This window comes from Poromitra crassiceps, assembly GCF_964638095.1.
Source record: "Poromitra crassiceps genome assembly, chromosome: 19".
Classification (NCBI taxonomy): Eukaryota; Metazoa; Chordata; class Actinopteri; order Beryciformes; family Melamphaidae; genus Poromitra; species Poromitra crassiceps.
In genome coordinates, this window is record NC_139646.1 from 16,520,503 (window position 1) to 16,535,770 (window position 15,268).

Genomic DNA, 15,268 nt, shown 5'->3' on the forward strand with positions numbered 1-15,268 from the left:
CAGAAACAATGGATGGATTAACAACAGTTTGATTCCGACGGAGGAGGCGAACAGAACAGCACATTAGTAAAGAACACATACCGTCATTTTCGTCGGTTTAGTCTATCCACAAATGTATTTATCAGCAAATGCAATAAACTGCGGGTTTCATATTTGTCCGTTACAGGCAAACGGCTGCTCGCCGATATGATCTGATCAAAACAACAACTGTATGCGCAGGAAAAGGAAGGCAGCGTTCATTTTGCTTGACTTGTGCGCAGGTTCAGTAGACTGTCGGGCAAAATTATAATCAGTGGCTCCAAACTGACACGATTCCGCATCATTCTGAATAGCCCATGCGGTCCTAGCCAGATTGCTTTGATCACGGCTTGTGAATGTTAAGCGATTAAAAATCGGGCTGGACAGACAAACTTATTCCATAACATAGGATAGCGACAATTTTAACCCATGGGGGGAAAAACGAAAATGTAGGCTATAGCCAGGTTGGTTGAATATGAATAGCCTATACACTAGCTAATAGTGCTCCGTGGGTTTTGTGGTAGTAGCCTATATACTTTATTGGAGATAGCTAAATGGTATTTGTCTACTTTAATTTAAAAATGTTGAGTGTGTCAGAATCTGTGGATAACTCACAACAACACATGACAAGAAGGAAGGTCAACACAAGCAGTTGATCTTGGCTCAAATTATTTAAACCGAAATCATCCAGGGTATAGGTTATAGGCTATCAAAAACACTGTTTGATATTTCGGCATTCGGCTATATATAGGAGAACTGTGTGCCGCATAAAATATGCTCTGACTGAATGTGCCCGGGTTCGAGTCCGACATGTTACACCTCACTGTCATCTGCATGCTCTCCTTTCACTTATATGCTGCAATATGAAAACAAAGTCTGAGGTCTGCTGACACAGTCTTGTTTTTTCCCCTTTCTGAATGAGTATGGACCATAATATGCACCGAACAACTCGGTAGCCTAAATAAAGGGTAAAAAGGTTAGAACTGAAACAAAGAAGTGAACAGGCAATCCTCAGATAGTCCCATACCGGCTACCGACATCCAGGTATTCTGAATTGATCAACTGGTAAAAAAAAAATCTAGCCTATAAAATCAAGAAATATTGTCCTTGTTTGTAATTTGCAAATCATTTAATTAGACAGTCGACTTGTGTTTATGACTGCCTTAATTATACACATCATAAATCACTTTACTATTTTGCTGCACGGCCAGAGAGAGAAAGAAAGAAAGAAAGAATCGCAACAATGGTGCTGCTAATACATTAAAAGGAAGGTATATTATGCAGCGTAATAATATTAATTGTAATAACAATAGTAAAAAAAACAGCAACAACAACAAAAAATATTATAATAGGCTATTATTATTGATATTCTTATTATTACTATTTTATTATTAATAATAATAATAATAATAATAATGACAATAACAATAATAATAATATTGTACCTACTATCACCTAAAATATTTTAATTACACCAATAATCTAATTTAAATAGGCTGTTATCAACTGACATATTTTCAGTTCAATTATAGGCTACAGTAGATGGGCTCTTTCAAATAATTATAGCCTAAATAGAACTTTCATTGATAGAATATTACTGTACTTTTTTTTACATTCTCTTTGTGATTAAAAACTGCAGCCCATTGTTCTTCCTGTAGTATTCTGCAAAGCCTCTGCAACCCCATTTCAAACAGATCTTTGGCGAAGATAATATAATATAATAGCTGTAAGATAGGCTATATGATTTTAAGTGTCTGTGAGATAAATCAATCAATCAGGGAAGAGCATTTACGGACGACTGTAAATATTTTGCATGTCTCCAATGTGCGTGCCTGAATTCCATCTCAAATGTAATTGTTAATGTGACTGATAGCGTGACACTTGGTTTCTATGAGATGTTTTGTCACTATTTTGCTATTTATTGTATTGTATCTCAGTGAACTCGAGCGTTTCTTTATATTATGGACGGCCTTGTTAATTTGAAGGAGAACCAATCCTATACTCAACATGACTGACACTTTAATTTAGAGAGTTTCTCCAAGGTTTCTCCCATTATTGAGTATAAATATAAATATAAATATAAATATAAATATAAATATAAATATAAATATAAATATAAATATAAATATAAATATAAATAAATGTATGTGTGTGTGTGTGTGTGTGTGTGTGTGTGTGTGTGTGTGTGTGTGTGTGTGTGTGTGTGTGTGTGTGTGTGTGTGTGTGTGTGTGTGTGTGTGTGTGTGTGTGTGTGCGTGTGTGTGTGTGTTAGGCCTATTATCACCTGAATATAGCCAGGCCGGATCCAAGATTTGGGATGTATGTATATCTTGGCCAGAGCATCAATGATAGCTATACAGAGCCTATAGACAAGTAATTTGCCACATATCTGTTCCAATAAAACAGATGTTGAAAATACGCCTATACCCCCACTTGAATCATTTCGCTTGATTAATTCATTTATTAATTCTCAACTTTAACATTTTTCTAACAATTTATTCCTTTTTGTGTGTTGTGTGCAAGGGAGGTATTTTATATTGTATATATTTATATATATTTTATATTTTAGCCCTATTTTGCAGCGCTACTCCAGCATTATTTCTGCCTAAACCAAAGCTTTGATAACTGTAATTGTCCGCATGACGTGTCAAGAAGTTCGTGTCAAGAGAAATACGACCTCAAGAATGAAAAAATAAAAATCTCCAGACAATGGACGGTTAATGAAAGGGCTTTAAACAAGCTGGCTGATTTTAACATGATGACATGATGACATGATTTAACAGACCTGATATGAACATGCGCGTATGTGCGTCCAAATCTGAAGTTATAGGGTATTTAATGGAGAGCAAAGATCAACCAAAAATTAGGCTATACAGAACAAAAGCTTTCGAAGTCATAATTCAGATCAGGGGAGAATTCAGGGTCCATGAGTAGGCCTTACAAAAATATTAACATGATGTTGACAGTCATCAGCAATGGTTCCATGCTGCCCCAGAAGTCCTTATAAGCTCGTTTCGTGATGTCAAATGAAATGAGACATGAGGGTTTAGTGAAAACACGCGCACACATATAAACTGCCATGATGCATTCAATGTCCAAGTCTCAATTTAGAGGAGCATATCTGGAGCCACTGTTGGTGCTCAAATAGTTTTTTCTCTTGTTTCTAATTAGAGATCGATTCTAACCAAAGTCTCGTATAGGCTGATTTCGACCCAAACGTTTAAAGTGAACCCAAGTTTCTGTCAAAGATAAATCAGAAGTGCAGCCGCAGCCTGTGCCGCTATTAATCACATTATTTCGTTCATTTGTTTCATGCTTGCTTGCACAACAACAGTAATGGGCCTATATTTTCCAAATAAGCCGACTAGTATTTTCTCAATCAGAGCTGCAGCCTTCAGGCTCAAGAGGGAAAGGGCGGAGAGAGAGAGAGAGAGAGAGAGAGAGAGAGAGAGAGAGAGAGAGAGAGAGAGAGAGAGAGAGAGAGAGAGAGAGAGAGAGAGAGAGAGAGAGAGAGAGAGAGAGAGAGAGAGAGAGAGAGAGAGAGAGAGAGAGCAGCTGATGTGGTTTGAAACCCATTAAGGAGTAGGGTAGAGGGTAAACCCATTTGTGAGCCTATAGATAGGCTACGTTCATGGTGAGAATTCACAAGTTAGTAATGGAGTAAGTCACGAATGGCTCTTTTAATGGGAGCAGCCAGCAGATATAGCCTGTTATTCTGGAAATCCAATGATTTTCCTTCATAGCTTTTGTCTGCTAATATTGATTTTGAGTAATAATGATTTGCCTTTGCCACCGACCAGCTTTTTATTCCGCATAGCCTACCACTGCAGTCACATGGATCTAACATTACGAGCATTTTGGATTCCTGTCTATTTATCCATGCATAAACAAGCAGTCGGTGCAGGCTGATGCACCGCCGTGCAGAGCAGAGCGGAGATGGGCTGCACCTCGACTCTGGGGCTATAATGGATGCGATTGGTCTGGGCGCGCCTGCAGTGCAGCAGTGCTGCCGCCGTTAAAACATCATTGGCTGGCTTGTCTCTGGGCAAGCCACCGGTTCCCGGTGCGCGGCGCGCACAAAGGGAAACCCCGGTGATCCTGCACGTGCGGCAGGGCGCTGAATGTGTCCTGCCCAGGTGTCCTTGAGCAAGGCCTGCGCACGCACGGCACGCACTCATGCGCCAATATGGAAAATGTGCAGGCATCAGAAAGAAAAGGACGGCGCGTCCTTAATTCACCCCCCCCCCCTCTCTCTCTCTCACATACACACACACACACACACACACACACACACACACACACACACACACACACACACACCCACACACACACACCCACACACACACACACACATACACACACACACCCCCCCCCCCACACACACACACACACACACACACACACACACACACACACACACACACACACACACACACACACGGTAAAGGCCCTGCTCTGCCTCCCCAATTCAGGATCAATACTGGCGAATTGACACAGATGATTGATCATTGGCTAGCTGTGTCTGTTTGTTATCTTTGGTTTCGATAGTCCTTTGCTGGATGCCTTATTGCTTACAAGATGCCCAAATTGATGCTGATCGTGTAGAAATATGCGGTCTCTCACATTCGGAAAACGTAGGCTATTTTATTTATTTCAAGAAGCCCATATAGATTCAGACAGACCAAGACTGCCCCAAGAAACCCCTTCTGAAGATTTTTGTTATATGAGATGTACAGAATTATAGAGGCCAACAGTTTAGGTGTGGTGATGTGAGTGATATCAGTAATGGAGAATGAAACATCTAAACACCCATCCAACACCTTAGGCTACTGCTGGTCCCCGACACCGAACCTTATACTGGGAACAGTAAGGCTTCGTCTATTTCACAGTTTGAGGCTATCTTGCGTTTGAAAACCCCGCATATTAAGCTGTCATTTTGATGTAAAAAAATATTGTGATAAACTTAGGCGAAGAAGAGTAATTAGGCTATAGGCTACAATAGATCCCAAACAGTCATGACTGTCCAGCTGTCATCATGATCCAGACTGAATGTCTGCAGGCTTTGCGGGTTTTGTCAGTAGGCTATCTCAACAACCTTTGTTTGAAATGGAATTTCCCTGTCAGTCCAGCCTACCAATGACATCAAACTAAAGAAGGAATAAGAAACCATCGAATTGTCCAAATGTCTTGGGGCTTTTTGGGGGATTTGCTGAAATCAACAACACAGCACGTCTTTTATTTATTTATTTATTGGAAAAAGCCAATGACAGAGAGCTTATAGACCAACCCAACTCTCTCATGCATAACACATTCAACATAGATAGAGGAAGAGGAAAGGGGAGGAGGACCAAAGTTAGAAATAGCGTGGCTGCTCGGACTAATCGATAAAGCCATACTGAACATCCGTATACAATTGTTTTTCGGCATAAAACATTCGTTTTAAATCACTGTATTTGTCAGATGACCTAAACCAATCGCCACATGTAAACACGCAGTCAATTCCATGGTGACACTTTGAGACAAAGTTGCAGTTTTACTTTTGCTCGTGCCTGCATGCACGCAACCCGAGCCATAGAAAATGATTCCAAACATTCCAGTGTTCAAATCCAGCGGGGAATTTCCCCGTAAATTGAAACATTGTTGCAGTAGCCTACCTAATTATTTTGTCGGGCTGCAGCAAAGCGTGCGAGAGAGAGAGAGAGAGAGACGCGATAGAAAAGTAACTGGATAGACTAAAGAGGACAGACAGCCATTTTCTCTGTCAATGGTCGTGCCTCACATTAACGCTACACAGAAAGTCGTTTTTATTGGCGGGCTGCAGGCAGCTACAGCAGAGGAAATGGTCGGGCTCTGTCGATCATTTTAATCCGGGGTTGCAGAGGACAATTTACAGTGATCGACGTTCTCTCCGCCTATATGCGATTTATAAAGTCTTAAAGCGACTTAAATTAGGCGAAACAAATAAACAATCTGTCGGGATGTAAGTGGTAGTTGACAAACTCTCCAGGGGACGCGGATTATCATGTCGATCTATAAAAACATTTCTCCTCCTCAAATAACTGCTATAGCCTACGTCTTTCTTTCTGCCACGCAAGTGTATAGCCTATAAATAAGCATAAATCTATAATGTAAACGACCGATTGAAACGTAACCAATGGAAAAAACGGGCACAAAATTGGAAACACGTTGTAAAAATAGGCTGCATCTGGTATGGGAGATTGATAGATTAGATAGATAGATTAGATAGATTCAAGTTATAGCCTACAGGTTACAAGCACCTGCAGGTTCAGCGTTGAGCACAGTTTCCTTTCCTGCTGTGCTGCTGCCACCCTCAACAGATTTATTACAGGGTTCTTCAGACCACATCTGACATGAATAGCTTGGAATCCTAAAAAAAGAGGACCTCAAAATATTCCCCTTCAATGAGGCCTTTCAATGTTAAACCATAAATCAGTTCCTCCTGTCTGACTTTATGAACAGCTAAAGTCACTTACAGGCCAATCCAGAATTAGTCTATTAAGTTTCTGTGTCATTCGGTCACTTATCCATTCGTTTTGTTTGTTTGTTGCATGAACAAAATTGCTATAGCCTGCCTGTGCATGCGGCTGCTTTACAATTGACGTGAATGTACCGCTCTGCACGGCTAGATTATGTCGGGAAAGTTAATTAGACCAACCTGAAAGAAAGAAAAAATCACACATCATTGTTAATCTGCCAATAGCCTACTACTGTATGCTTTTTCAGTCTGACTCAAATCTGTGAACGTATTGAATTTAGTGTGGGATTGCTGGAGGGAAGGATTTGACTAAACAGTCTGATCTCAACCTCAACCTCAATATTAATTCTGCAGCAAGACACTGGCATTGCTGATAGCCTACAGATACGGCCTATATGGAGACCGGGCGGCCTGGGCTTTGAGCTGTGCATGGTGAGACAGGACAGGCTTGAGTGTTATGATGCCCCGTCTGAAAATAGCCCGTGCAGGCTGGGGTCTGCAGAGCAACAGGGCCTCAATAAGCCTCGCGCCCCTCAGCACGCACGCACGCACGCGCACGCACACACACACACACACACACACACACACACACACAGCCGAAAATAGACCCCCGCCGCACAGATTTAGCAACCTCTGAAGTAAGGTTGGCCATTTATAAACACAATCTCTTCCTAAGGGTACACACTACACTTCTGCGGGAGGAAGTGAGGTCTTCACCCTGTTTAACTCCGATATGATGAGCAGGGGTTCTCTTTTTGAGAGACACACACACACACACACACACACACACACACCCTATGAGCAGGGGTTCTCTCTTTTTGAGAGACACACGCACACACTCCATATGAGCAGGGGTTCTCTTTTTGAGAGACACACACACACACACACACACACACACACACACACACACACACACACACACACACACACACACACACACAACAGCCTGCTGGTAGGCGGTGCTGGTTGAATCCAAGTAAAAAATAAATAAAAACACATGGGATGTTGGTCCAAACAGCACTTGCAAACAATTTTATTATTGCAAAACGTGTCATTGGAAGCCTTTCACGTATAGTCTGCACACAAAACATCAAAGTGCATCTGATCACCTTCTGACAGAGCCAGTTAAATGCATCTCCAGCCAGAACACAGCTGAAAGGGCTTTCTAAACAATTTGATATACATTGAGAGAAGAAGAAGCATGTGGGTAGGCCTATATGACACAAGGGGACAGTTTTGATCATGACAAAGAACATGTGCTTGCACAGAGCTGACCTACTCAAAATGTCACCAAGCTCCTTTATAAACACACTGGGCCATGAAAAGCCCAATGTAATGCTCAGCAGTAGAGAAAGGGAACGTGAAAAGTTGAATCAAACAGCATATTGTTGACGGGGATTAATTGGCTTACACAGTTCAGTCAGCAAGCAGTGTTAACAAGAGACAGCTGAATGGTAGGCTATCATTTAAATGAAACGAGTTCAGGTTGTAAGTGATTGTTAGTATTCCTACACACGATCTCCATGAAATATGTGTCAAACCAGCCGTGCTGCACAACACAAAAGCAGTGGGAAAAGAACATAAATAGGGTCACAGTATTTCTCGCTGTTTGCATGGATGTGACTTGTGCTCAATATCAGGTCTCACAAGAAATGCTTTGGCCCATGAACACAGAGCAAATCACAATAGCAGTTGTGAAAGCCTAAACCAAACATTAAGCGTTTATAATCTTTCGTCTGAAAGCATCCTCCTCTGCGTTTCAAATTACATTTATTGACACAACGAGGTCCTTCATTTTTCTTTATCTGCTTGTTTAAGCATGCCTAATGGCATAATCTGTCCAAGCAGCAAGCATCCTACTTTAAATCTGTCCATCTGTTCTCACCCACACACACACACACACACACACGTGCGCATACACACACGCACATACACGTTCTCGCCCACACACACTTGCACACACGAACACAGACAAGTTCTCACCCACACACACACACTTGCGCGCACACATACATGCATGAACACACACACGCGCGCGCACACAGTGTAATTTACCATCATTCAATATAATTTTTCTTGCTTACAAAATTCTCCATATACATATTTTTTTAAACATTATCTGAGAGATGTAGACAGTTGAGTGTAAATCAAAATGTAATTAAATCCATAGAAAAGTGAAAGATTATTTACAGGAAGTGCTTCTTCGCAGAGTCCTGACACGGTTGGACAATTAACATTTTTTATACTAAATTTGCCGTTTATAAACTAAGTTGAAATAGCTGAAATTAGATACTTCATATGATACAATCTCCAGAAGCAATGAAGAACGCTCAGAGCTTATAAGAAATAATATATGCCAACAACTCAAAAGGATCCAAATGTGATTCTTTCTGACCTTTACAAAATGAAAAACCCCAGGGGTTCTTTTGTACATTCGTGCATCTGAAAAATACCAATATATTTCATTTACATTTTTACAAATACACAGTTGTTTAGAGTGGCAGCAGCTCCACTACGCTGCCACATACTCCTTGAAGGTGACGGTGAGACAGTTGGTGGTAATGTCTGTGATCACTATATTCCCAAGGAAAGGCTTGAAAGAGGGAAACGCCTCCTCTTTTCTCTGTTGGCTGTTAGAAACGGACACTTCCTCAACTTCTTCCTCTGAACGTTTTTGCGTATCCGCCTGTGCTTGTGTTGCTGCTTGTGCATCAGTCTGCGTGTGTGTTCCAGGCTGCGTGTGCGTTTCAGTCTGCGTGCGTGTCTCAGCCTGGGTCATTGTGGAAACTGCAGCCTCAGGTCTGGACTTGACCATGCTCAAGTCCATAGGTTCCTCTTGGTCAGCATACCCGTAATCCTGGAGTCCATTTTGGTCTGTGCTGCTGCTTTGGGGGGGTGAGGACACCGCGTTAGGAGCGCTGATACTCCTGGAGCTCAAAAACCTCTTACTAGCTCCGCGCTCCTCGCCGTCCGCTTCGGAAAGGTGTCGTTTGAGTCCCTGAAATCCAGCGTGGCTTCCTAAGCCGTCCTGCGGGGAAACAACTCCCCTATCCAAAGGCCCGGACACCAGATTAGACGTGGTTGTCAGTTGTAAAGGCTGATCCACTGGAAGCTGCTTTTGACCCCTGACCTCTACATGTTTATCCTGTTCCGTCACAGTCGGCTCCATTTTAGGAGACTGCTCCTTTTCTTTGGGGCCGTCTCCATTATATCCAGAGCTGGGAACGTTGGGGTTGTCCTTGGCGTTTCGCGCAAATCCATTCATGAGACCCAGCTTCTTGACGAGCTTCATCTTCTTGAGGTGGGTCTCCATGCTGCTGTCCATTTCTGCCGATGGCTTGTCGGCGCTTTCGGATTCGCCATTTTTAATCCTGGCCGCCTGCATGCCATTCTCCATGTACTTGCTCATGACAATAACGATCCGCCCGTTTTTGTTTTTGTTCTTCACGATTTTTAGCTTGCTGCTGCTGACGCCATTAGACGGCGGTGACGCATTGTCCTCTTTAGCGGGAATCTGTACTTTCTCGGACTCTTTGTGCCCGTTGAGGTCTGCCGGGAGCTTCTTCAGCTCCATGGTGATATCCTTGACTTTGGTCAGGCAGCCGGAGTCCTTGTCGCGGACCCACTTCTGCTGCAGCGCCGGGGGGAGGTTCCACCCCTTGTTGACCACCTCCGGAGCTTTGACCTCTCTGGGCTTGGCGAACGGCGGCTCGTACATCTTGAGGTCGGGCTGGTAGTGGTGGTGCTTCTTGCTGTTGAGCTGGTAGTAGAACTTCTTCTTGCCGTTGGCCTGCAGCTCCGCCTCGCGCTCCCTGCACAGCGGCTGGTACTGGTGGTGCTTCTTGCTGTTCAGCTGGTACTGCTGGCTCTGGGAGCGGAGCATCTGGATGGGGCCGGCCTTCTCGTCCAGGGACGCCTCGTGAAGATCGGACAGGATGCTGGATCTCCGGGCAAAAGACGGGACCTGAGAAGCAAGACGGCAATGAGTGATCAGAAAAAAAACAGGCCATGAAATAGGCTATAGTTTGGTGAAGGTTAGAAGAGCAATTAGGGAATTCCCTTGATGCTTTCAATTGAATATTTAAAACCATGGGCCTTCCTCAGAGCAAGACGTGATTAATCAACAAAGCGAACAGTCTACTATAGAAGTGCTACCCTGGGCTAGAACAAAAAAGCCACGGTTCACTGGGGGCCCACGAGCAGCAATGAAGGAGCTCTGCTTGGAATGTGGAGAGAGAGGGCTTCTGCTCGCACTTGATTTCAGGGGCCTTCCTTCACCCATGTTCACACAGCCCTCCTACAGCTCATGTGCGGCCCTTTCAGCCACGGCCACGGTCATCAGAGTGACATTTCAAAGTGGCTCCTGTGGCTGTGACCTCAGCTCGGAGGAATGTCACTGGCTGCTTTGTGTCCCATCATTGACTTTATCCCATGTGTTACCACCAACACCCTCCTGAGAGGAACAAAACCTCCTCTCAGGGGTTCCCCTGGCCTTTTGGATTCGTGATTGATGCACTAAATGTACGAATCACAGTCATTCAGCAACAACTGTTAGGTCAGGGATTTGCTACTAGCGTATTTGTTGCTGGTACTCTGTCATCCATATATTATCATAATGTACAGCGAGCAAGTACTCCCGAGACCAAAGTTAAACCTGCCTATTTTAAGAAACAAGGCTTATTTACAAATGCGCATAATTTGAGACTCTGGGGAATGACAATATTGTGTTAGAATGCCTTTGAAATACCACCCAGTATTCATAAACTGCATTAAAAATGTACAAATCTTATTATGCATATCACAAATATATGACCCAATTAGTAGATTAGAAAAAGCAAGCTTCTAGAAATACTACAATCCAAACATTGATTCCATACTGCCCCTTGGGACACTGTGGATTGGAAGGAGAATGATGCATGAAAATACTGCATTCACTGTACACAGCTGCTATTCTCAAAATCTACTTTGATGTAGTGGAGAAGGTCTTCACCTGAACCAGGAGGTGCTTGGGCTTGGGTCCTCTCTTGCGATATCCCATCAGCTGCTCTTGTCGCTCCCTGTGGGAGAGGAAAACAACAACCAATCACCGACACCGTCGTTGCATGGCAACACAATGGAATGGGCTTTCCTCCCTTCCGCCAGGCTCAATTAAGAGAAAAATATTGGGCCTATATCGCCGCGGTATTAAACCTGATGATGTGAAGAGAAATTAATTTAACAGAGACTATAAAAGCGATAATTCTATTGGGGTTTTTATCATCCGTTTCACTCATAATACCTTCTTCTTACACTATCAAGCTTTCTTTAGTCCGCATCAAATATTTAGCATAATCCTATAATTGTGCTCAACCTTCACTAGTGCAAAGGTCAACGGTAGCTTTAAATGATGCCTCGTCTTCCCTCCAGAAAAACAAAAACAAAAACAAAACAAACATTCAATAGAAGGAAGTCTCTATGCATGGTGGAAGATACGGGCCTGCCTTTCTTTGGACTTTCCTGGGTTTCCATGCAAGTCTGTCCGAGGCAGTAACTCAATAGCGCAGACAGGAGTGATGTCAGTCCCCTCCCCCACCCTCCTCCCTCACATCTAATTACAATGACGACTCAGTGTATTTTCATAGCCTGGCATTCAGACGATTTGGCTCCCTGGAGAGACGCGCAATTAGTTTCAATAAAATCTCTCCCCTTTAGAGAGAGAGAGAGAGAGAGAGAGAGAGAGAGAGAGAGAGAGAGAGAGAGAGAGAGAGAGAGAGAGAGAGAGAGAGAGAGAGAGAGAGAGAGAGAGAGAGAGAGAGAGAGAGAGAGAGAGAGAGAGAGGTAATTGTAAAAGCAGATGCAGAACCACTGCCCATGTTTTGCTTGAACGTGTGACCTGCCCCTGAAAGGTTGCCGTGAGCAAACGGAAAAAGGAGGGCAGGAGAAAAGCCAGTGACATGTTTTACACGCTGTGCAGTTCAGAAATCAATTACGCACTGTCCTTCACATGGAGCTGTCTGCTCGATCCCTCAATGGACGCTTCAGCAATTAGCTGACCGTGCTAATTTCACCACGCAGCGTAGCCTACTTTGAAAACGCTGGGCCTTCCGCAACGGCATGGCCAGAGGAAGTTCAGCGGGTAAGGTATTGCACAACATTTGGAGAGAAAGTGCACACACTCGTGATTTATAATGTCGTAAGCTAGCGTTTAGTTTCCTGCTCACTTCAATGTTTATTTCCCCTAGTGTGCAGCCTTTCCCTTGGTACACAACAAGTAGATGAAGTATGGGATGGGGAAACATAATTAACACGTGAAGCCATGCAGAACTGTTTGTAAAGATAACAATCTGCTAAAATAAAAGAGATGGGGGAACATTTTGGTTTTGGTGAGTATGTTATTTTGGACAGTGACACTTATAACCACTGGGAGCAGCCATGTTGAAGCTGGCGGCAGCAGCTGACACAGATGTGTTGGATAGATCAGATGGTTTCAATAGTTTTAATAGGTTTTTAATAGTTTTCAGTTCTCTTCGACATAATAGCATTGTACACTTCTGTTTGATGCATGCTAAGGATTGCACTGTTCATTCACCACAACTAGCTGGTTGTGGTGGTAGGCCACTGGACTGAACCAATTTGCCACAAGGTGCCGTGAATAATGACAAATAAAATAATGTTATCTCTATAGCACGTTTTCCTTTTACACACTTTTTACACACACTAAGTTCTGCACATTTGAGAAATAGGCTGTCTAAGAAGAAAACGAAAACAACACAACAAGAGAAAATGACTTAAGGCTACTTCGGATGGACGTGTGAGAGGAAAACCCAATTATACTATGGAAAGAGCTGGACATAAAGTGAAAATGATCATTAAAAGATGTTTTGGTAATCTTATTGTAACTACACTGATTCAAATTAGAGAGAGAGAGAGAGAGAGAGAGAGAGAGAGAGAGAGAGAGAGTGAGTGAGTGAGTGTGTGAGAGAGAGAGATAGAGAGGGGTGGGGGCTCCTCCTTCCCTCTTTACTACAGGATCAGTGTGTGGGAGAACTCACCTGTCTTGGAAAGCATCGAGGAGTCTGGGGTCCAGAATGTTTTCCTCTGGCTCCCAGGTGTTGTATCTATTCAAAGAGAGAGGAGAGAGCAAACCAGAGAGACTTTAACAATAGCTCCACAACAGCACTGCTCTTGACCCACTGGCCTGTCAAAAGTGGCTGACAATGTATGGCTGAGGATCTGTTGAGCTGTGTAGCTAGGCAACTTCTGCAATGGCCCTCAACTGGCCCTGCAGTCTTCACAAATACGCTCATAGTTTAAGGGAATACCGGTAGATGTGTAAACAAGATGCAGAGAGACTTGTAAGCCATGTTGATGCACGTGTAACGTTAATATAATGAATACCCGACTTTTACGCACGACTGTATGATGGAGGAAATATACAATTGTAGAAACATGGTAATTTTCTTAAATATAGGTTTCATTCAAATAGAGGCATGTATTCCTATAACTGGTATATTTATTAGGGATTGCACACTAGTCATCATCGATCATCGAGGCGAACATGTCAAGCGCGCAAAACAAGCACGCGCAACCGCCCATAAGCGCGCCCACGCACACACTTCTGTTTTGGCTTTTTTTTTAATCATTATTTATTTATTATTAGGCTATTAGAAGGTTACTTACTTTGGAGACCATCCTCGCCACTTGACCAGGTATTCAAACCTTCCCTGTGAACGGAGACAAACCGGATGACTTTAATACACAGCAAAATGCAAATCTAGTTACTACTCTGCATCATCCGTCACATTGCAAATCATCTTGTAAACAATAAAAACACGATATCGCTCGGAAAGGGGCGAAAAGACAAAACAGCTTTCTTTTGGATAATGCAACCACCACTAAATGCCCTTCAGTGCCATAACAGTCTTGTCACAAACCTTTCGACTGCGCTTCTTCTCGATGCTCTCCACCGCAAAGACGTGCTCTCCCGCGGCGGGTAGCTCCATTTTACGATAGAGAGGAACCGTCCTTCTTGTTTTTCGCCACACGCTGTAACGTCTGTCACCTTATAGCCCCGCTTTGCGGTCGATTTGCTAATCCTCCAAACCGAAATACAAGTGTTCCCGTTTCTCACTCCGCTTCTTCCCTCGCTTTCCCTCTCTGACACTCGGTAGGTCTGCAGGCGAGTTGAAGCTGCAGGAGAAAACACTTCATGCAAAATAGCTAGCCGTTGATGTGACGTCGGGCGAAGGGGAGGGATTGGGGCGGGGATTCGCTTCCTCCCCATGGTGCGTTCAGGTGCTGCCGGAAATGTTGGAATTACGACCGCAGCGAGTTCCTTTGGTAAGTGGAGAACACAAAACTGATGGTAACAACAATTACAATTTTCAATTCCATTACCGTATTTATTTGGCCGTTTGTAGCCTAAATAGCCTATTGTTGTATTTTTATGTGTTGACTCTTTGTTTAACTTTTAGTTGTCTTGCTAATGTATAACAAAGATTGGCTAATAAATAAGACACCTAGGCTGCACATTTCTTCCTCCTATTTTTGCTGCTCCAGCAGCAACACAAAGTAGCCTAGTTCTGCCCCACTTCTAACAGTTAAAACAACCAAATAAATACATTTGCCTCACACAATGTTATTTCAACATGAGGGTCCAGAAAAGGTGAGGCAGGTTTTCATTCCAACCAAACACTACAGCTGATTCACTAATTGGCTACACTAATTGGCCCTCTCAATGTGTAGTCAAATTAGTTGTTTTGATGTTCTTCCATG

The 15,268-nt window shown here is 43.1% G+C and overlaps 1 protein-coding gene across 1 annotated transcript; it reads right to left on the bottom strand.

The window, feature by feature from the left end:
* Positions 1-7,533: 7,533 nt before the first annotated feature.
* On the bottom strand, positions 7,534-14,641 carry LOC310793652 (E3 SUMO-protein ligase CBX4-like). Its single transcript, XM_083655499.1, has 5 exons — positions 14,428-14,641; positions 14,174-14,217; positions 13,546-13,611; positions 11,505-11,571; positions 7,534-10,478 (listed from the first exon to the last, which is right to left on the bottom strand). Exons 1-5 carry the CDS (start codon positions 14,494-14,496, stop codon positions 9,027-9,029), a joined length of 1,698 nt encoding a protein of 565 aa, XP_083511625.1. The 5' UTR covers positions 14,497-14,641; the 3' UTR covers positions 7,534-9,026.
* Positions 14,642-15,268: the final 627 nt, after the last annotated feature.

Coding starts and splice junctions, on each gene's coding strand:
- LOC310793652 (XM_083655499.1), bottom strand. CDS start 14,496: ATGGAGCTACCCGCCGCGGGAGAGCACGTCTTTGCGGTGGAGAGCATC. Junction 11,572..13,545: donor CTCGATGCTTTCCAAGACAG/GTGAGTTCTCCC, acceptor CCTCTCCCACAG/GGAGCGACAAGAGCAGCTGA. Junction 10,479..11,504: donor CCAAGCACCTCCTGGTTCAG/GTGAAGACCTTC, acceptor CTTGCTTCTCAG/GTCCCGTCTTTTGCCCGGAG.